The sequence below is a fragment of the Clupea harengus genome, chromosome 13 (assembly GCF_900700415.2).
Source record: "Clupea harengus chromosome 13, Ch_v2.0.2, whole genome shotgun sequence".
Classification (NCBI taxonomy): Eukaryota; Metazoa; Chordata; class Actinopteri; order Clupeiformes; family Clupeidae; genus Clupea; species Clupea harengus.
The window spans coordinates 4,778,816-4,802,163 of record NC_045164.1 but is presented as its reverse complement, the minus strand read 5'-3'; the positions used below and the strand labels follow the sequence as shown (position 1 = coordinate 4,802,163).

Genomic DNA, 23,348 nt, shown 5'->3' with positions numbered 1-23,348 from the left:
TTTCAGGGCACTGCACGCGATTAGCAAATTACTTGGACTGTGCCTAGCTCTTAAATATATAGGCACTGAACGTTGAGAGCTACTGAAAGTTAGTGTCGGTGTGATCGGCAGGTACACGTGGTGCTGTGCAACAGTCAAACTCAAACCAATTGGATGGAAGCCACCGCAGTCTCCCTTGGGTCCACTACTTGCTGCAACTTCGTCATCCCTCTGCCAAACCCCCTTGTGGTTGTGAAATGGAATAGCTGCTCATTACCTGTCATTGGCCTTCAGCTGAGCTCACAAGCTCCTCCAGACTGTCAGAACAGCGCCGTCTCTCTGCTTTAACTGCAGGCTAACAGGTGACCCAAATGGGGCTCCAGGATACAACCCATGGCATATGTCAGGCAAAATGCATGAGGAAAAGCAATGCAAGTGTTCTGCTGATAATGACTTGTCTGTCACCTGTCCACCAATTCTGTTGCCTGTGCCAAACCAACAAATAGCAGGTCCTTGTTGAAGATTCTCTTTGAAAAGGCAATAGAAAGTACATAAGAGTGTGCCAATCACTTATCAGAGACTTCTCTGTTGAGATGACATTTTCTTGAAAGACTGCCGACCGTTTTTTTTTCGATTGGTTTACAGGAAGCTCTTGGTCAACTCATCAATCACCTCTGAGCTTACCAAGGCAAGTCTAACCACTGTGAGAACACTTCCAGGTCAGGGAGGAGGTCCCAGGACTGGAGGCTGGCACAGAGAAACAGGGGAGCAGGCAGCCGCCACGCTACGCCAGAGAGTTTGGACCATGGAGTTTGGTCCAAAATGTTGCGAATGTATGACCATTTCTCAAAATGCACGTTCATTTTCGTTTTTTAGTTTTTTTAAGGAAAAAAAAACCTGGTGAAAGCTGTGACTGCAGCCTCCGGTTTTGCCATGCTTCCAACACCACGCTACTTGCGCTCATCAGGACCATGTCCCTTCCCATGTTTTCCTTCCTGAGCTACTCAGTAATACATCATGAATGGAATGTTTCTTTTTGTTTGACACATCTGCATCCAGTGGACCTGCCCTCATGGAGGAGCACATTGGGTCGTTCCGACGGGACACGCATGCAGGAATGACCGAGAGAACAGCAAGCAGACTGCTCCACTGCCATTTCATACCATTTCGCAATAGATTAAAGCAGCACTGTTTCCCATTGTCATTTTTACAATGACAATAAATATTATATTGTATTCCTCTGGAATTATTGCTAGACATAATTGTAAACCTTTGTAAGGAATGACGATTTTTACACTGAAATGCAACATATGGTTATCACATTTGAGGAAAAGAATACTTATAGCGAGAATAAATGAAAACTCCATTTATTAGATTGGGTGTCTGTTGTCTTCAAATGTAATCACATGTGCAATATAATGGTTTTATTATTATTATTCTTTTCTTTGATTTTGGACAGTTTTAATAAAATGCCAACCAACAGTTCAACGATGAACTCAGAAAATATTTGACCTACTGCTTTCCTGAAATGATATTGATTAAAAAGAAGATAAAAATATGTAATAATATTGCATCATACACACACCCATGTCATGACAAAACAAACAATCAGAGCAGTGACACAATGGCACTCCAATTGCTGGGATCTTGCATCATGACGGGACTTTCAACATAGCATGATAATTAAAATGTGTAATACATTGCATTACACAGTCTTTTTTATTAAACCTTAAATCACTATTTACATATCAGTAGGTAACTTATACTTTTAAATGTATAGGGAGGTCAGGACATTCATTCTATATTTGTAATTTGTTACATATGCTTGAGAGGGGTGCATCTGAAATCTTGACATGAATTTTAGTAATTTAGTAATAGGGTGTGCATTTGTATTTGTTATGTATTCTTAATAAGTAGGGTTGCCATCTTTCAAGGTTACCTTGCTGTAAGATGGAAGTGCGTGTCTGAAATCTTGAGTAAAGCTTGAGATGTTGTGGCATCACTGGAAACAAAAGCAGTGTGATGCTACACGTCTGTAATCGCCTGCGAAGGTGAACCCGCAGTGACCCTGCTTTGAGATTCTGTATGGTATGCTTGGATGGTAGAAATGGAATTAGAGGAAGTGAAATTTGTATCCTTTTACTTGGATTGTGATTAAAATCATAGTACCAGAAAGACGTTTCCTACCGAAACCTGACCGTTGAATACTTATTAGTTTAGGAGTGCATGACTCCATATACTGAACTTCTAACATGGACTATCTCATTGTCAGCAAATGTCATGCTCAACCTTTACTGTGATCTGGCCAAAGAAGAAGGTGGCCTGTCTCTCCTGAGGGGTGGTTGGACGGGGGAGTCTGTCACCCCCTTGTGGCTGGGAGGGGACCTGCAGACAGTTTAGCCTCATGGGGCCTCTGTTCTCACAGCTACACCACAGTGGCGAGGAGGAAGAGGGGCCAGCTTGGACCGGCGCATCATTGACAAACTCCCTACAACTATCCAGAGAGGAGTTGAGAGTGAAGACAGAGGAGTATCTGGTGCCCCCCGGGGTGGGACTGTGGCTAGGTGCAGCCTCAGAGCAGGGACTACCCTCCCTTCTGCCTTCCCCTTCCCCTCCTCTCCCTACCAGGCCTCCCAGCCTGGCCTGGATCTTCTGCTGCAGGCTCCTAAGTGCGCCCTGGAAGCGCTTGCTGAGCAGGGCGTAGAGCAAGGGGTTGATGTCAGAGTTCAGCAGCACCAGCCAATAAGAGAAGGTAATGGCAGAGGGCGGGACCAGGCTGGAGGGCAGTGACAGGGCTTTCTCGGTGGCCTGCACCATGGCCACGCCGATGTAAGGCGTCCAGCACAGGAAGAAGGCAGCTATGACCATAAAGAGGCGCATGACGCCATGCGAATGGCCCTGAGAAGGGTGGGTGGGATTTTGGGGCGGGTTGCTGCTACTCTGGAGCTGGGCCATGAAAGTGTGCAGTCGGTCCGAGCTGGAACTGTTGCTGGTGCTGGAGCCCTGAGTGCTGGACTCGCTACAGGAGCGCATGGCCGGAGAACCAGATAGAGAAGACCCAGACCCAGTTCCAGACCCAGACCCAGACCCAGTTCCACCCCCACCCATGGGGCCCTCAGTCAGGAACCCCCCATTAAGATAATACACCAGTCTGGACGGAGCATGGGTGTCCTGGGCTGTGTTGGTGTTGGGTAGGGACACGGTAGGGCACCTCCTGTTGCGGTTGAGCTGATCCTCCAGGTTGTGGATCCTCCGAGCGTGGCTGCGGGCCACGCGCACGATCTTCACGTAGCAGAAGAGGATGACCGTGGCGGGCAAGAGGAACGAGAGGGTGGCCATGAAGAGGGTGTAGGTGGTGCTGCTGGACCAGTTCACGGCGCAGCTGAACATGGGGCCCACGTAGTCCACCGTGCCCCAGCCCATCAGGGGGGGGCAGCTGGTGAGAGCCGCCTGAACCCAGATCCAGAGGACGACTGTCCCGGTCCGCCAAGCTGTGCAGCGTGAGCTGTAGCGCAGGCAGTCCACTATGGAGTGGTAGCGGTCCAGAGCGATGGCAGCTAGGGTCAGGACAGAGGCAGTGCAGTACACAGACGAGGTGTAGCCCACATAATAACACAGATCCTGTGAGCAAACAAGATCAATAATTCAATTAGTTAAATTAACAATGAATTTGTCCCCACTTACTTATATATATTTTTTAAAGTTATCTATTTCACTCATAAATTAAATGAACTAAGTGAATGATTATTCATTAGGCTACACATTGAACTCACAAACAGATCTACTAACAGTGCACTCCGCCCAGCCATTGTTCATGATGGAGACAGCAAGAAAAGGCATGACACCAATTCCCACAAGGAAGTCACTGATGGCCAAATTAATTATGAGAATTGACGTCACACAGTGGAATGTCTTCGTGGCTGCGACAGTCAATATCACAAGGATGTTGCCTATGAAAAGTAGAGGAATGAATTTGACAATGCATAAGTTTAATAAGCACAAAGGGTCTTTTTTGTGAATTCATTATCATTGCTTATGTAGACTCTTCCAGAATCCTTATTATTTAAAGTACATAGATAATAATTTCGGCCTTTTCAAGTTGAATGTATTAAAATATCTTAGCATGTGACTATGAAGACGATACTCTATAGAAGTTTATCACCTGTCACGGCTCCAACACACATCAGCACCATCAGCACCTCCAAAATGAGTTTGGTCCTAGGACTTAAGTTCACACGTAACGCCGTCAGATTTCTAGCAAGTCGCATCTCACTCATCAAAGGGTCGCTCTGATCAAGCCACCCATACTCCGACGGATCCATCTCAATACAGCCGCATTCACACTGTCCAAAGTCCGAAAGATGATGGTGTCTGAGTGTAAGGGTGCCCACGGGTCTGGAGTATTTTAAAATTCAAAACACAATCTTGATGTAAATCCATGCCATCGAATGTGCTTTAGCGATTTCCAGCCACAATATACCCCGGTTTTATCCGTCGATTAAAGTCTCATCATATGCTGTCTATATAACCAAAATTACTATTAGTGTCATATTTACTTTCCCCTTCGACCCTCTAAACGGTAAAGCTGCTACCAACGTCTCCAGCCTCACACCTGCGCACGGAACTAGGCGTGGCGAATAAGGTGGGTTCCAAATCACCTCGCTAAATGCGTTCATCACAGGGATTTGCCATTGAGCCAGTTGTTTTACGTCTTCATGAATAGGGCTCCGTTTGCACTTGTGCATGTAGAGTATGAGGAGCCTCAATATCTTTGAACTACTACCAACTGAACTGCCAGCTCAAATGATACATATAGGACAGATTATATATAACTGAGAGCAAAAAAAGGAATTACATGTGTAAGAATAGTTTATTTATTTAAAATACAACACATAATCAGTCATTTAAAAAAAAAAAAAAGTGAGCACAGTTTGTGTCAAAGTAAGGCAATAAGGCAAATGAACAAGCTCTACTCTTCAGTCACAAGATGTGCCCTGCCAAACCCTGTGCAGGCTGGAATATTCTAATGTAATTCTTGGGATGGGTCTAGCTGAGGGTTCACTTCATTATCTCTCCCTTCATATGAACGAGCAGGTGAGAGAGAGGGGTTGGAGGGGAGAGGGGGAGGACTGAGAGGAAGAGAGAGAGGGGGAGGAGAGAGAGGTGAGAGAGAGAGAGAGAGAGAGAGAGAGAGAGAGAGAGACAGAGGGAGGGAGGGGGAGCAGGAGGTACTTCAAGCCTGAAATGAGCAAGTCATGGGGGAAATAAAGCTGTCCTCATCATATCCACTCTGCCCACAGCGCACCCAGCCCAGCCTGCTGTGGCCTTGTTTGTCAAGATTACAGGAAAACAAACGACCGACTTCAATGTCACGCGCAGTGTGTAGCAAAAGCACAGCAAGCGATTGGATTCCTAACCACAGGTGTAAATCCAATCATGAGTCAGTCAGTCAGGGTCCTTTTGTTGGGGGGGGGGTTGGTGTGAGTGGACCAGGGACCAGGAACACAGCACACTTCTCCTGTGTGGCAAAATGTATTCAGTTGCTGGAAATCTCATTTGAAACCAAAACAAGCAGTATGCAGTCTAGAATTGGTACTGGATTGAGTGTTGATGAACGAGTTAGAGGTGTAGTCCATGATCGTAGTCATTTGTGAAGGTCTTTGTGGTGGGACTGACTGACAGTGGGTGTGGTGAGCGGTGGGGCAAGGGTAGATTCACTGGGTGGGCTGCAGGTGCTGGCGTGTGTACTCCCACACCAGCAGGGCGGCGCTGACGTGCACGTTGAGGGAGCGAATGACGCCCTGCTGCGGAATCTCCACACATACATCCAGCAGCTGCAGTAGGTTGGCAGGGATGCCTTCTTTCTCATTACTGTTGGGTGAGAAAAGAGAGTGGGAGGGGGGTTAAAAATGTGAGAAATAAAGGTTCTGTTCACAATTCTAATCACACTTTTTTGTCAAATTCAGCAAATTGCTCCTCACAGCCCGACCATTCAATGTGTGCGCTCAAAAAAAGACTTCCAGGTTCGTACACAGTCCTGGCTCTGGGACACAAACATAGTGGCTTGGACTAAGCCATAATCAATTCCCACCAATCAAAATGTTCCTTCGGGAGCACTAAAGGGAGGGGTGTAATGTCGCAAATATCGACAACCTTTCTCCAGAATCATGGATTGCATCCTAAAGCTTATACCACCCAAATGCAACTGGGAGAAATGAATCTTATACAATACAGAGCTTTGTCCCAGCGCTTTGACTATACAAAGAAATGATGCGAGATATTATCTCAAGTAACAATGCAAACTGAATTGAGAGAGAGAGAGACAGCTAGTGGGCACGAGAGACCGACGTATTTCCCCAAGATAATAATATAACGGAAATACATCATTTGAATGGCAGAAAATCAAATAGACACTCCACCTTATGTACTGACTAACTGCAATATCGGGCTGAGAGGAATGAGAATGTCCAGTTGGGGTGGGCTGAGGAGGGATGGGGTGGGCTGAGGAGGGATGGGCCGGGTTGGCTGGGGCAGCAGCACTCTAATTAGATCTAATGCAGGATTACTAGAGCTAGAGCCCTCCAGAGTCCACGAGAGGGCTGCCTTCACCTTGCCTGGCCTTGGCCATCATGAAGCCGTAAAGACAGAAAAGGCCCACAAGATGAAGAGATTCAAAAAAGAAACAGCTGTTCTAATGCATGTATTTGTATGAGAGAGGAGTGCGTCTCTGTAGATGCGTGTATGTGCGCGTCTGGGGTGGAGGCATTGCTGCTCTGTGTGAATGGAACATTTCTGTACGTGTGTACGTGTGTGTGTGTGTACGTGTGTACGTGTGTGTGTGTGTGTGTGTGTGTGTAAATGTGTGTGTGTTCGTGTGGGATGGAGGGTTTGCGCCATGGAAAGAAAGCCTCCATCACACACGCTCACAAAACACACACATGCAATCAGGGAAATTCATGTATCTCATTTTACACAATAATGTTTACACACAGACCACTGTAAACACACACCAGCGGATTCTTTAAGGAACTGGTTGGGTCATTTCTGCTCCCTCAAGTCTATAAAGTTTGTCCTCTACCAAGGTCCTCTGCCTGCCATAATCAGGATGCTGTGATGTGTCATCTGCTTCATCTCTAAAAAATCTCTGTGATGTATGGCTGTGCTTGTATGTGTGTGTGTGTGTGTGTCTTTCTGTCTGTACTTGTGTGCATGTGTGACAGTATTTGTGTGAGTGTGTGAGGGTGTGTGTCTGGGTGACTGTTTCTGTGTGTTTCTGTGTTTCTGTGTTTCTGTGTTTCTGTGTTTCTGTGTGTCTGTGTGTCTGTGTGTCTGTGTGTCTGTGTGTCTGTGTGTCTGTGTGTCTGTGTGTCTGTGTGTCTGTGTGTCTGTGTGTCTGTGTGTCTGTGTGTCTGTGTGTCTGTGTGAGAGAGAGAGAGAGAGAGAGAGAGCGGGAGCTCCCTGGAGAGAGCAGATTAAAACAGAGGCACGCTAGGACAGGTCTGCCCGTGGTGCAGCAGGAGGCAGAGGTGAGGAAACAGCCCCGTTGAGAGCGCCACTCAATTAGCCTGATTACAGTAAAGAGCCCTGTCAGCTCCCACGGTGGCCTGTATGTGGCAGACACATGACGACGGGCAGTGTGTGTGTGTGTCTGTTTGTGTGTGAGAGAGAAAGAAAAAGAACATGTGTGTTTGTGTGTGTGTGTGTGTGTGTGTGTGTGTGTGTGTGTGTGTGTGTGTGTGTGTGTGTGTGTGTGTGTGAAGGAGAGATAATGCCTGAGTGTGTGTGTGTGTGTGTGAAAGAGAGGGAATGCGTGAGTGTGTGTGTGAGAGAAAGAGAGAGAAAGAAAGAAAGAAATGCATGTGTATAGGTGTGTGTGTGTGTGTGTGTGTGTGTGTGTGTGTGTGTGTGTGTGTGTGTGTGTGTGTGTGTGTGTGTGTGCGTGAGAGAAAGAAAGAGTGAAGTCCTTCAGAAGTGAGTGAGTCTTTCAGAATTGTTTAATGTCTATGTGAAGCCATTTAACATCATCCACAAGTGGCTGTGATCACTCTGAAACAGCAAACCGTGTTTCCTGGTTGCTATGGTTGCCTAGTGTCCAGTGTGTCGTGTGTGCCATTAAAAACCTGACAAAGGTCTTAATTAATTAGTGGCTATGCTAGCTAACTAGCTAAGAAATCTTTTGTTTAACTGTAAACTGTTTAACTGGTAGCTAATTATCTAGCTGACGTTACAGTCTCCTCGATTTAACTAAGAAAAATGATGACAGGAAAAGGTAGAAACCCTCAGGGTGCTTGTGCAGCTTTCTGCTTGGCCTCTAAATATCTATGTTTAACTTAGCAGCTAATTTGTTAATATCAACACACCTTAGCAACTGCCAACTGTTAAGATGGTTCCCTAAACTAGAGATAGCAAGGCAAGTTCATGGTTAGTTTTACTTTCCTTGCGGAAGTTCGCGCTCCGTAGCATCCCGTTTACAGTCAGGTGGGAATCCATGATCTCCGTGACTTTACCGATATGGAAGACTGAGTGGGAATGAAAATATCGTATCTATCCTGTATTGTTGTTTTTACCTGACACATTAACGGGCTTGGTATGTGAAAGGTGCTTCAGGGTACGTGAGTGTGTAGAGGGAATGTGCGTGTCTGTGTGCATATACAGGATTTGAGTGCGTGCTTGTAAGTATCTGTATACAGTGGTGTGTTTTACTGTCTTCACTTCTCCCCCAAACTCTGCACTTGGCTGCAATACTGCATGTTCAGGAGCTGTGCACTGGCATAGTAAAGCAGTAAGACCTGACAAGCACAAACTGCTTACACATCCATTCTGTGTCTGATGCAGCAGCAGCAGCAGTAGCAGCACACGCAGCAGCCCTTTCCCCATGAAATGAAAGATTTCTCCTAATCATTAGGGATAATCTGGGGCCGCTGCTGCTGCTGCTGCTGCTGCTGCTGCTATCTCGGGTGGTGTCACGTGACTGGCATCTCTTTACCCCAGCAGCAGGAGAGTCTTCTCGGGGAACTTGTAGTCCTGCAGGCTCTGGCTGTTGGCTGTCTGCTCCACTCCCACGATGCAGTAGCCCTCTGTCTTCTTCCCCTGCAGGAAGGCTGATAAGTCGGCAGGCTTCACCTGAGAAGAGTAATGAGAGCAGCTTACTAGGAGTCTCAGGGAAGCCCTTATTTTTGCCTAGCATGCTCACACTTCCTCTACAGCCTCTCCACTCAGTAGATTACCAAAACACATGGCACTTTGCCTTCTACTATTAAATAAATGATCTAAACATATACTGAAGTGAATGATCGTATGAGGTATAAACCTCCATCACTATGCTTGTCCTGGTGCTATACTGTACAATGCACACAATTAAGAGGTCAATAAAACGAATTACTAACTAACAATAAAAACTACGCTGAAAACCAATCAAAGGGGATTTGAGAGAGGGTCTGTGTGTCTGTTTCTGTATTTAGAGAATGTTCTTTATCGTACTGTGAAGTATGAACTTGCAGTGGGACTATGTTTGTCCTTTGGCTAACTGGTGCTATGTTGTACAATGCAGGCTATAAAGAAGGCAATAAAACAGCAGTTATAACCAATGAAGATAATAAATAAGGCAATAAAACTAGTTATAACCAATGAAGATAATAAATAAGGCAATACAACTAGTTATAACCAATGCAGGCTATTAAGAAGGCAACAAAACTACAGTTATTACCAGTCCAAGGGGATTCAAAAGAGGGCCTGTCTCTGTATTGTATGAAGTATAAACTTGTAGTGGGACTGTGTTTGTTCTTTGACTTACAGGTGCTTTATTGTACAATTCAGAAAATAAATAAGGCAATAAAAATACAGTTATAACCAGTCAAACACCGCTCCAGAGAAGGCCTGTGCCTGTCTGTCTGCCTGCCTGCCTGCCTCACCTCCAGCAGCGGGAGCCACAGCTCCGAGGAGACGCTCAGAGCCTGGAACTGCTTGTCACTGACATGGCGGAGGCTGTCCAGCACCAGAGCGCTGGCCCCGAAGATCTCGCAGGTGCGACACAGCCCTGTGATCAGACAAAACAAAAAGATACGGAGGTGGTGGTGGGTTCAGGCTCACACCTTCTGCCACAGGGGCTTTGTGTGGCTTTATGTGGATTCTGTTCTTGCGAAATTTCCAAACAGAACTTAATCAAATGGTAGAGCAATATACAAACAGAATGTAACAGACTCCGAGCAGGCTGAACATACAGACCAATCATTATCAGTGGCAATGACGCAACACCACGTACAGGCACCATTCTCAGGAACCTGATGATAAACAGCGCTCGCGGGGCACTCGTGCAGTAGCGATTGAGAGAGTTACTTACATTTCATCTATTCATTTTTGGGTAGGCCATTGTTGGGAGTCAATATTGGCTTTTATAATGGGTCTTCCCGTAAATAAACCACATACATACAAGCCAATCAAGATCATAGCAACATACTGATAGGCTAGGGCACAGCCCAAAATACACCTTTTATGACAGATGCCTGCCTGTATTTATCCAAGCACACGGAGAGATTGAAGCTAAAGCTTTTTTCACGTATTTTGGTCCGGGCAGTGTTTGCCTGATGAAAGTGGTAGGTCATAGCACCTGAGCCTAGCAACAAAACCAGCCAGACACTTTTGAGCCGTGTGAGAGCTCTAAACCTCAGTCACACACAAGTGGGTTGGCAGACAAAAACACACCCTTGCCAAGAGACTCATGGTTAATAGGCATGAAAATTGCCCTTAAGTGCACTTCAAAGCAAGGAACAAAGAATATGTTTAGTTTGCTTAAAGAAGTCAAACTGACTAAATTGATGCTTTTCGCTACAACCAGATTTTCAGTTTGATGTTTTGCAAATGGTGTCTATTGATAAACTTCAAGGGCGCAGGACTCTGGAAAGTTGACTTCTGAGAATCAAAATGAATCACCAGTGCGTCTAGTTTTAAACAAGTTATGTGCACACGCTAGGGGGATTTATCTGGGAAGTAGCGAGGAAGTAAACCGTCATTGTTATGTATTACATTCATTCTGACTTTTGGTTGCAGCCAATGATGAGGCTCCTGCTTGCCGCCTCTCATATTCAATCTGACACCCGTTGTCAGTTCTGAATAAAATCACATTCTGACAGAGAGGATTGATGAGCATCTATCTCAGTGTGGGGGGTGGGGGGGTGGGGGGTGGGGAGACGACCCACTGTCGTCAACAAATCTCTTCCCATACCTCCGAGGTTGGTGGGCTTGTCGATGAGCGAGGCGACCACCAGGAGGGCACTAGTGAGTTTGCCCAGGCGCAGTGCCCTTTGCTGGGCTGCGAGCTGCGGCTCTTGCTCGTGGAAGCTCAGCCTCCAGGCGGTGATCTTCTTCTGCACCTCCGTCCAGCGATCCTCCGGCTCCAGCTCACCTGTACAGGCAGACAGACAGCAGCTCAGTGCATGAGAGTGGAAAAGCTACGCTCACATTTGCACTTAGATGCTATTGCATGCTACTGCAATACCAACACAAACACATTACATGTACGACACAAAATATATGCACTGACTTGGCATGTTTGTTTATACCAAGGGCTTCACTGAAACAGCACACGCCTATGCTGACTCTGTGGGCTTAGTCAGGCATTATCAATCAATTCAGCTCAAAATGCAACATCATTCTGACATTTCTCCACCTCTCACTGTAGATCAGAATATGTTGCAGTAATCCGATTTGTCCTCAGGGGAAGTTAGCTATCAAACACTAAAGACTGGAAATGCTGCTGCAAGACATTACCATGCCTAGATGCTGCTCGTTTATGCTCTCTGCTGCCACCCACTGGCCGTACCTTTGTCCTGCTGGATCCAGTCTCCAGGATGCATCTGGCTAAGATCTGGCACTGGGTTCCTCACAGGGAGCGAGGAGTCTGCCGAGAACACCGCCATCTTCTCAAACTTCCACGGAGGTATCCATTCATCGTCTGACAGTTCAGACAAGCGGGGGAATGAGTAGAAAATGGTCTGGGAAGAGAAATAGAATATAGCAGAAGGACAAGGATTGTGAATTTCCTGAAGTAAAGGGGTGTGGGAAGTGCACATGTCATGAATATCTGCCACTACCACCAAGAACAACATTCAGTAACAATAATAATCCAGTAAAACAGTAATGCAACCTACCTCCACGCTATAATCCCTAAGTGGGTGGAATGCACTGAAGAAGAAATGCTCCTGTATCCTGGACCAGTTCTTCATGGCATTTCTACAGAGAAACAATGGTTGTTAAACACACACACACACACACACACACGCACGCACTAACGCACGCACGCATGCATAGACGCACACATATACATACAGACCTCAGAACTCAAATTCTGATGCTGTCTTCTATACAGTCACTGTCACAGACAAGTACATACAAGCACATGTATACACAAAAAACCCATCCACTGACTCACCCTGTGTTCTGCATGGCCTCGGCCTGGTTCAGACAGGCCTGGATGATGGTGGCCAGCCCTCCGAGAGCGTCCGCTCCGCCCGGGACCCCTTCAGCCGCGGCCCGTGGGCCCTCCAGTCCCCACACCCGCTTCAGGGCCAGGAGGGCGTACAGACGCACACTGAAGTTATGGCTGAAACACCACAGTAGTATCACCTCCAGGGCTTTACGCCACTGTCCTGTCTGGGAGACGGAGAGAAAGAGAGGGGGAGAGAGAAAGGGAGAGGAAGAGAGAGAGAAAGAAAGAAAAGGAAAGAGAGAGAGAGAAAGAGAGAGAGAGAGAGAGAGAGAGAGAGAGAGAATTAAATCAAGACGAAAGACACAAAGAAAAGAATACATGTACAGGAGACAATTCAGTATTTCTATTGGTCAGCAGTGAATATTTCCTGTGCAAGTTTATGGTGGATCATCTAACATTCTCTACAAAGCCGGAGGGGCAGATCTGGTCCAGACTACACCTCTCTCTCCTCTCTCACCTGGTCCTCCAGTCTTGGCAGCAGGATGCTCATGTGCACCAGCACTGACAGGAAGGTGCAGATACTAGTCTTAGTCTTCTCTTGGTCCTGAACACAGAGTAGGAGAGGAGATGGGTTACCATCACAACATGTACTCACAAAACCATGACCCTGTGTGTGTGTATGTGAGTGTGAGAGTGTGTGTATGTGTATGAGTATGAGTATGAGTGTGAGTGTGAGTGTGAGTGTGAGTGTGAGTGTGAGTGTGAGTGTGAGTGTGTGTGTGTGTGTGTGTGTGTGTGTGTGTGTATATGTGAATGGTCTTACACCACTAAAGCAGGCCCAGAAGTGGTCCATATGCGAGGGGTTGTGGTAGAGCATGAGCACCATGGCCCACTCTATGAGGTACTTCACGGAGGCCTGGTTACTGCTGAAGCCCGCCTCAAAGGCGTAGCCCAGCAGCGTCCCCACAACAAACTCCTGCAGACAGACACAGACACAACAATGCCCAGGAGTCATAACAACGGAGAAGGGAGGGGCGGTGTGCTGTGCTGTGTGCACAGAAGGAGAGTGACGGGTGAAAAAACAACACCTGAGGAGACAGAGGAGGAGGAGAGAGAGAGAGAGAGAGAGAGAGAGACAGGGAGAGAGAGAGAAAGAGAGAGGAAGAGTGAATGAAGAGAGAGCGGGGCAGATAGGAAGCTAAAAGATGCAATGGGAGAGAGGGCAGATAGAGAGATGGAGGTGCAGAGAGATGGTTAGAAATGAAGAATAGATGATTTAGAGGGACAAAGGGAGAATGGGAGACTGATGAGAAATATAGAAGCTGTCTCACCCTTCTCAGTTTGGGCAGCAACAACAGCAGGGTCTGCCACACCCTGTTCCTTATGCGGTGTTGCAAGGAGTTGCTATAGTAACGTGCTTTTGATTTGGCTATCCCTTTATCCTTTCAGAGTGAGAGAGAGGAAGGGGTTCAGGGGAGGAAGGGGGGTGGTTAGAGATATTCACACACCATATTAGAAAAAAAAAATGCTGACAACACACTCATTGAAACATATTATATAACCTACACACACATACATACACATACACACACAAACAAGACAATAAGTCCAAGTTTCTCATGTGAGCCCACAAAAAAAGCACCTTCTCCACTAATTGCAGAACCAGCTTCTCTAGGAGTGCCTGGTGGAGCTCATTGGATGGCTGCAGGCGGCTGAGAAAGGCTAGCACACAAACACGTGGGAACTGCTCATCTCTGGCAAGAAAAAGACAAGAGAACAATGTTAGAATACTTTTATATTACACATACTAACAACTAAGCCTATAACAACTGAAGTATTTTCATATTTTAATTTCCTCAGGCTCGGACTGGCTCACCTGGTAATAGCCAAGTTGGCGGCACACTGATCTCCAAGCTGCTCCACATAAACCTGGACTTCCTGTATCAGCCTTTGAAAATAAGCTAACTGTTAGCACAACTCACACTGATTACTGAATGTTATGGGGGGGGAAACACAAACACTGTTGCTTTAGGCAGCAGGGACAGGAGAGGAGAGGACAGGGGAGCAGAAAAGAGGCTACATCATCACCTCTGGTCTCTCCTAAACACAGGCCCATGCAGGCATGCCTCCTTCAGGATGTCCAGGTGTGTGAGAGCACTGGAGAACCGTGCGTCATCCCGAGCTTCACTTCCTGGGTCAGAAGGCAGCCAGGTGCGGCAGCAGTGGCTGATGAGGGTGTTGAACACGCCAGATTTGACCTCCGACAGCTCCATCAGCTCACAGCCAATCTGGGCAAAGAGCCACATACTCATGTTACTATTTTAACATGCTTGTACATAATTTACTACATAATTTATACATTTATGAGATCATTTGAGAAACTGTGTCGAACTGACAGTACAACTATAACAACATTATGAGTCATTTTTGGAACATTTATGACTCATGTTTTATGAGTCACTGTATCAGTCTTCCATCTCTTGCTCTTTTTGTTTGTCTTGATTGGTCTACTCAGTCTCACTATTTGTGAAACTACATCTCTACAACTACATTTTTCTCTTTGTCCATATCTCCATCCTCTCCTAGCCTGGGCCTCCTGACCTGCTGTATGGTGGTGGTGAGCATGGGGGCCTGTTCTGGGATCAGATCCAAGGCGGCTCTGTGGAAGGCCAGCCGTACGAACGCCTGCAGCGCAGGCCAGAAGTCATGGGCGTTGCTGCTTAGCCCCTGCACCACCTTCCAGCTGAGAGCCACCGCCTCCACACAATGATTCTCCTCGCACACCGCCATCTAGTGGACAGAGAGTGTTAGTGCCGTGACTTTTAGGACCACTCACTTTATCACCATATCATTTATTTATCATAGATGAGGACAAGCCAGTTCATATGAAAAATGCTTCTCGTGCACTCCTGTTTACATAACAAATTTCAGACTACAGATCAGAAATAAAATGAATGAATGAGTGGGATGATTCAAATATGTCCAATAAGGTTCTGTCAGGGGTCCTATCCTGTCATCTTCGCTGTAATAAAAGCCTGAGATATATCAGAAAGCCTCATGTAGTGGAATGTGTATGTATGGAGCCAACCTGTGGCAGCACAGAGGCCATGAAGTCCAGTACAGGCAGCACCAGATCACTGGGCAGCAGAGAGAGGGCCTCCACCGCAGCCTGCAGGGCCGCACGGAGCCCAGGGGCCTCCAGGGGAGTCACGGGGACAGCAACCTGCTGCAGGAAGCTCAGACAGGTCCACTGGTCACCAATGAAATGGGCAGCAACACGGCCCCAGTCTCGAAGCAGGGGGCTGTCATCAACATCACTGGACAGAGATAATAACAACACACATCACTGACGATATACAATGATTATAAAACAGTGATAAATATCAGAAAACTTAAACTATGCAATAACGTTATTAATATATTAATGTAACTAATTCATGTAACCAACATCCTACTATGTTAACACAATTGTTCTATATTCTGTAAACTGCACAACACAATGCAGAAAGAGAAGAGATTCGTGTCCCACAAACCTTGCTGTGGCCACGGGCTTTAGCAAGGCCTGGTTGAGGTGCTCGGGGCGGTAGAAGTGCTCTCTGAGGGAGCCTAGAGACAGGCTGGCATTAAACACTTTGCCACGGGCCACCTCACACAGCAGAGAGAGCACTGCCATCGCCACGGCCCTCTGCACCTGCCCACGGACAGAGGGCACCTGTGGAAACACACATCCAGACATGAAGAGACATAAACACACACACACGCACAGAGGCACAGTTTGCGATTCTTTGCGGGGATAGTGCTCACAGCAAATTTATAAGAAACAAGGAAAGTGTTTACATTAGCTGTCTATTGTGGAGGCGTCCATACACACAGAGGACGTCCAGGAAAATAAATCATTAATCATTTAAGCTCAGGAGAGCAGCAGAAATGGAACCTGCCACACATAATCAGCACCTCTTCGTAACACAAAAATATGCTAATTTCAAGAAAACTAACCCTAGCTATATACTTCAATCCTTAAAAGAACCATTACAAAATCTCTAACTGCCGGGAGATATGAGGGAGGCATTTCTTCAGTAAGTGCTCTGTGTGTGGTGTGTGTATGGCAGAGGCTCTGTGTGTGGCGTGTATGGCAGGGGCTGGCTGTGTGTGGTGTGTGTATGGCAGAGGCTCTGTGTGTGGCGTGTATGGCAGGGGCTGGCTGTGTGTGGTGTGTGTATGGCAGAGGCTCTGTGTGTGGCGTGTATAGCAGGGGCTGGCTGTGGGGTACCTGCTCAGAGGGTTCGCTCAGGGTCCTCAGGCTACCCGCGCTGAGGCCGGGCAGGAAGCTCTGCTGCATGTTGCCATGGTACCACGGCACCCCGCTGAACTCCTGCAACAGCTCTCTGAGCACAGCCAGATACAGCCCCGCGCGCTCAACATCACACACCTGACAAAGACACAGGAGGCAGGGAGACTCAGACAGGAGGAATGAAGAAACCGTGGGAGAGAGCAAAGGAGCACCAGAGAAAAACGCATGTGGCCAGTATGCGCATAAAGACAGGTTGGCATCTAAATAGACAGACAAACAGACAGATTGATGGAACAATATACTGTAGATGAATAAAGGCAGAAGGAGATAAATAGAGTGTTTGGGGGCTCACCTCTTGCAGCTCCCCAGTCAGCCTGCGGGCGATGAAGTTCTGAACTGGCTCCACCACGGTCAGCACCAGAGCTGACACCGTGGCTGCTACACAATCATCTGTGTCAGGAAAACAACAACAACCACAACCAAACATGAATGTGGGACATGAAAACAGTATGGGAAGTAAGAAGGAAACAGTCAATATTGCCACACTCCCATAGAACACTCCCATCCCCTACACATTCACACAAACAAACAAACACACACACAAACACACACACACACACACACACACACCTGCGTTGGTCTCTGGGTCTGTGCCTGTTCGACTCCTCCGCAGCTTGAGAAGGCGCAGCAGCAGCTGCAGGCTCTTGTCACTCTTCCGCAGGGGCAGGTAGAGGCTGGTGCTGAGCCGACGCAGGACGTCCAGTAGGGGGAGCAGGAGGCGCTCCAGAGTCTCCTGTGTACCGCCGTCTCTGCCTGGACTCTCCTCCACGTCTGCTGAGAGGAGGATGGCCAGGGACAGGAGCTCTGCTTCTCCACTGTCTGGCAGGCTGTCTGTCTGCTCTGGAAGTAACATAATAAAAATACACAGCTGGGCTCAGTCATTTATGCAGACATGGATTTTACCCTTCCCTTTCACGCTCTGGGGCCTAACTGATACTGTTCACAGATTCACGCTACAGCTCTGCAGGTAGGAGTAGCTGTTAGGGCCATCTTCAGGTTTATGGAGCACCCACTCCCAGCTACCACAACACCAGTTTAGCTGAGTCAGCTGTCCACAGAAATGCTATATGTGACCTTTAGTGCAGCCTAAGTAACTTCTCTCAAAGGTCACACTTTTAACACCATGAAATAATATACAACATTATCTTCAAAGAGAAGCAATAGACTTCTGTATGTTTGATGGTTTCTACTCCATTGCCATTCGTTTCCACTGACAGCCTGTTCTTGGCTGTGAAGGGCCTCCTCCCTGATCTTGCTCCCTCTCTCAGGCACTCACCTGTGCTGGCCGGTACGGTGAGGAAAGCCTCCAGTCGGTGCTGGGTGTAGCTCTGCAAGGAGGCCACCTCCACCTCTGTGGCTGCACTGGTCAGCTCTGCCTCCTGTGGTGTCATAGTGCCTGATTTCCCCATGGCTGACCTGAACTTTCCTTTATTATTCGCAAACCAATCACAGACCTGAGTAGATGAATTTAAATAACGGATTTAGAATATAAAATGAGTAACTGAAATACAGACATGTGTAAGCTATGGTTTACTGACATGATCAAACTCATGTTTAGTTCCGAGACCAGCCATATTTGAAGAACTCTACCTCTTTCCACAGTGCCGTTCCTCGGCACAGCGACTCATCGTAACGAAAGTGAACAAGGAAGCTAAACACCTCCTCCAGAGTCACTGCTTGCTATAGAAAAGCGACAGAGGGAATATGAGCCATTATAAGGTTGGGGTAATGCATACAGTCTTACAAAGGCTAATTCAGTTTCCTAAGCTGATGAATCAATTTCCTGCTTCCATAAGGTATAACATGGACATGGATAACATGGATTTCTTATAAAAATAATATATTATAGGTTTCAAACTCAGCAGAACTCAGCAGAAATGATGACATACCACATCAGTCCAACAGAGGGCGCTGTGGAGCAAGAAGCATTGAGCAGCGCCTCTGAGCTGCACCTGGTGAGTGATCATCGTGCAGCGCAGGACCTCCCTACAAAAGAGAGACACATGGTTTACCAATAACAAACAACTTCAGAGGAGGAGTGCAAAAAAAATGATCAATTAAATGTATTTTAGTGTACAACTTTGCTTAACTGATGAATGCTCATCCAGTGAAAAATCAGTGTCTTTTGACTGAAGAGAACTTTTGGCAATGTGCTTCAAACCATTCAACCATTTCCAACTTCAGTTTTGATCCCTTGTCATATTCATTTATTAATTCAAAATTTTTATCCCAATCACTCAAATTTGATTCAGACTACCTCAGTGCCTGTAGCCCATCTGGGCCCAGTAGTGGGCTGGGAAGGAGTCGAGCCAAGGCCTGGGAGAGGAAGAGGAGGGGGACTGCACACCAGTGCCGAGATCCCATTCGCTGGATCAGCTGCAGAAGCACAGAGCCTAGACAACAGCAGAGCCGTTAAATAGCATCCTCTAAATTTGCTCTATAATTTAGGCGAAAATTGTTAGTATGTGAAATAGAGAGAGAGATAGAAGAAATGGGACTTAGATATTAACATGAGCGGAAGGAGTAAGGAGACAGGGTGAGTGAGTGAATGAGTGAGCGACTTGAAAGTCAGAGAAAGCTGACATGAAAAGAAAAAAATTGTGGGAATAGATGGACAGAGTAACAGAAAGAGAATGGGAAGAAGAGTGGAAAAGTTTTCCTAAAACCAGATAACAGTCCAATACATAGCTTTGTATGCACTATAAATAAAACTGGTTGAATTGGCAAGAGTGCGTCGACAACTGACCTCTGACCTTTCAGAGAGGTTTGATATTTTTAAGTATACCTTTGTGTTCTTCGGGTAAACTGCCAAAGAAGTTGACCAAGAAATCCTGAAGCTTCAGCCCAACTTCAGGACACTCCCCAATGATTTGATTGGTTGACCTACAAATAAATTGCAAGAGCTGGTTATGATTCTTCTCTTTTAACCTCAACATTAAAATAAACCACAGAATGAACCAGAACACAACAACAAAGTGCTTCAACATCAGATGAGTCTCGATATCTTTCACAAAGTTAAGTGAAGGTTCTTTCTAACCTGTGGTAGAGAGTGCTGTCAGACAAGACATCCATGAAAGGGCCAACAATGAACTAAAAAAAAAAAAAGGTGTGAGAATACAAAATGCCATGGTACTAACTTAAATCATGTTATTTACATCAGTAGACAAATAGCAAGTCAAAACTCCAATACAGGGGCCTTGGATGTATTCACAAGGCACAGATGAAAGTCAAACTTTAAGAAGTTCTGGCATGAATTTAAAGATAGATTCCGGTGAGGTGCAATTTGCTAAATTTGACAAAAACTCCACTGGATTAGAGTCACGAACGGCACCTTTAAGTAGCTCACTCAATCTCACTCCTCTGGGTCTTAAGAGACAACCTGAGCATGGAAAGCGTGATTAAGAGAGAGGAGCATCAAACCTGTGAGAAAGCCAGGGCGAAGACTGGACACTTCAGCAACTCTAGCTCCAGCAAGTGGTGCACTCCCTCCTTCATCACTGCCTTATTCTCGCTGTGGAACATACGCTGGTACACACACAGCAACCATGAAGGGTGCACCAGGGCAGCATCTGAGAGAGGCGCGCACACAGACACACAGACACACACACAGACACACACACACACACACACACACACACACACACACACACACACACACACACACAGAGAGAGAGAGGCAAAGGGGGTTGTCATGGCTCATGGTGGAGTTGTATACGACTGAAGCACTGAAGAAATTAGTTGGCTGTGGGAAACTCACCTTTCTTGCCGCTTGCTGTTGTTTCAATCAATGTGTTAAGTCGGTTCAGTACAGGACGCACCACATGAATCTGGAAAATAATACATATAATCTTGACTGCAATCCAGAGGTTAGGATTGGTTATTTTTTTTTCAACCAGCAAGAGATCAATGCTACCTGATTTTCTTCCAGAGTCTCCATAACCAATACATAATCCTGCCAGAATTTCTGCAGTACTTGACTTTTGCTGGGTGTCCATCTGAAAAAGCACATCTCTTCAAAAGAACCGTTAGTAAGCATCTTTTACAACCTGCTTCTTGACATTGACTGGAGAATGACTTAACAGAGAACTATGACAGAAACCTGTTGACTATATTACATCTCACCTCCGTCTGACGATGCGAGAAACTCCATGTTCTCCGCCTCGGACAGCGCGACGCATTTCTTCAACAAGTACAGGGCTCGCTTGCGCGCCACGTTATCTCTGTGGGTCAGTCCGGACTGAATAATTACCCAAAACGATTGTGACAATCTAGGGTCTGAGAGGTAGTTATGACGGTCATGAAGTAAAGACATTTCGCTAGGTGTGAAGAGGTAGTCTGACACGGCAATAAGGCACAATAATGTCCGAGCTGTCACGGTCATGTTCTTCTCGCTTTCGTGCCAAGTGCATAGATCCAGCCATAGGCGCTGGAGAATGTCTGTTCTGCTTCTGTCATTAACACAGTTGAGAAGCGTAAACAAAACACGGACGAGGATTTTTGACACTCGGTCATCAGACAGGACCTTCACTGCTGACAGAATGCATGATGTCAACTTTACTAACAACTCCAAGTCGGACGTCAATGATGGTAGCAGAACCGCCAGAACCTCTACTGCTACGTCTATGTCAAACTGTCCTTTGCTTTGGGTGCAATCCTCCCCTTCCAAGTTTTGAAATACTGGTAAGGTGATCATAGTCAGCTTCTCTACCTCCCCAGAGTCACAGAGGAGAGCTAAACAGCTGCTAAGCAGGCGACAGAGAGCATGAAGCGCCTTCAAACCGGGCTCGTTTTTATGTAAACCATTTTCTGAGATTTGCCTTAAAAGTGGTATACACCTATCCCACAAGAGAGCTCTCACTCCTGGCGATAATTTATCCCGATTCTCCTCAGAGCCTCTCACATTACATGCCTCAATCAATATGTTAACAGCCTCAATCCTCTCCAAATCTGGCAACGAGTCTATCGGCCAGATAAACGACTCTAAAATCTTGTCTGTGTAGGTGCAATTCGTTAAAATTTCATTTATCAAAAGAGAGGACATTCTGAAATATTACACTACACACCCTACAAGATGCACTCCGTTGTTGAGACCCACGCTTTCCCCAGACCACGACTTCCGGACACATCTCAAAAATCTTTATCACACATGCGCAGACTGACAGCATTTTCAGTGACGTCAAAAGCTCAGCGCGAGTCAGATCGGAGGATTCAGAATTTCAATAGCCTTCAACGTACTGATCTGTATTGACTGAAGTCATCATGCTATCCCAGTTTTTTTGTTTAAGTGGTATATAACCAGTATTATTGATTTCCAACTCTTTTCAAATTTGTATCAATGAGTAGATACATTTAGGCTACATGGATTATGTTGTTATGAGGATCATTCAATTGTTCTCAAGGGGTGACTTAGCCTAAATTTCCTGCCAATTAAAGGCACTATTACATAACAACCTGTTTAAGTATAATATCAATCCTGCATGATTATTTGTAACAGGATAATCCAAACATATGCTATTGATCCTCAGGCTCCAACCTGTGTACACCTACTGTAGCAAATAGAACAAGGACTGGTGACTCATGCAAACTTGTAGAATTTATTTTACTTTGATTTAAAAAAAGAAAGTTGAATAATTAAATACCATATACTATAGACTACAACCAAGGTATCACTTAAAAATCAGAATTTCCACTAACTTTAGTGCAATGCATTATGATTTGTGTTTATTAGGAATAATAATCAAATTGCCTCTGGAGATATCTTAGATGATTTTCTAGACATTAAAGAAATAATCCTCTGGAAGAATCCCTTGCGAGGCCCCTTCTCTGGTGAACCCGGGGTAGTAGATGTCTTGTCCCTCCGTAAGGCAGCTGGGGCAACAAAGGGAAAGCAGCCTGCACATAGGACAGCTAAACCAAAGAGAAATGAAAATGATAACGTTTCTTTACAAAGTTAAACTTTAGTATATTTTATATGCAGAATAATTATATGTGTTGCAGATAAACAGATATACTTGTGTCAGCATCAGTAGAGGGGGGATCCAAGTCCTGATCCAAGCTGGGGGACTTCTTACCACCTGACTTGGACCTCTGATAAATGAGAAAACATGCATGAACAAATGACACCATAACTGACATTGAATAGAATTTTGAAAAGATAATTTTCACCCTTATTTACACCCAAAACTGAAATATGTATGAAATTCTTGTACCTTAACTTGTTGTTATGACTTTCTATGGCATACAATACCTCATAGTTGAATACAGCAGCAAGTACACAGATTTTACCTTCAGGTTGATATTAAGACAAGCCTTAATCTTTGAAAACTTTAGTAAGAATGGAAATCTCCTCTGGGCCTTCTTCTCTTCCATTGGTTTGGGCTCAACAGAGGTTTGGATGAGTTCACGTGTTAGGGAGCTGACCAGGCTCTTCTCAAAAGAAGGATCGCCTGACATCATGGTCCTCAGGAGAGCTTCCTTACAGCCAGACTCATGCAGGAGATCGCTGTATACGGCCTTGAAGACTTTGCGAATCTTCACACCATGTAGACGGGTCTCATTTGTTGACATACCAGAGGCAGCATCAATTGCCTCCAT

The 23,348-nt window shown here is 45.9% G+C and overlaps 1 protein-coding gene across 1 annotated transcript; it reads right to left on the bottom strand.

Moving 5' to 3' along the window:
• Nucleotides 1-4,357: 4,357 nt before the first annotated feature.
• Nucleotides 4,358-21,926, bottom strand: tarbp1 (TAR (HIV-1) RNA binding protein 1). The gene is made up of 29 exons (XM_012816940.3): nucleotides 20,877-21,926; nucleotides 20,668-20,765; nucleotides 20,512-20,581; nucleotides 20,175-20,323; nucleotides 19,792-19,844; nucleotides 19,540-19,637; nucleotides 19,012-19,147; nucleotides 18,644-18,740; nucleotides 18,345-18,434; nucleotides 18,031-18,208; nucleotides 17,325-17,594; nucleotides 17,047-17,144; nucleotides 16,674-16,832; nucleotides 15,937-16,115; nucleotides 15,492-15,720; nucleotides 15,005-15,193; nucleotides 14,492-14,691; nucleotides 14,280-14,351; nucleotides 14,046-14,157; nucleotides 13,735-13,845; nucleotides 13,227-13,379; nucleotides 12,921-13,007; nucleotides 12,407-12,627; nucleotides 12,126-12,207; nucleotides 11,798-11,969; nucleotides 11,201-11,380; nucleotides 9,891-10,015; nucleotides 8,966-9,102; nucleotides 4,358-5,850 (listed from the first exon to the last, which is right to left on the bottom strand). Exons 1-29 carry the CDS (start codon nucleotides 21,793-21,795, stop codon nucleotides 5,694-5,696), a joined length of 4,821 nt encoding a protein of 1,606 aa, XP_012672394.2. The 5' UTR covers nucleotides 21,796-21,926; the 3' UTR covers nucleotides 4,358-5,693.
• Nucleotides 21,927-23,348: the final 1,422 nt, after the last annotated feature.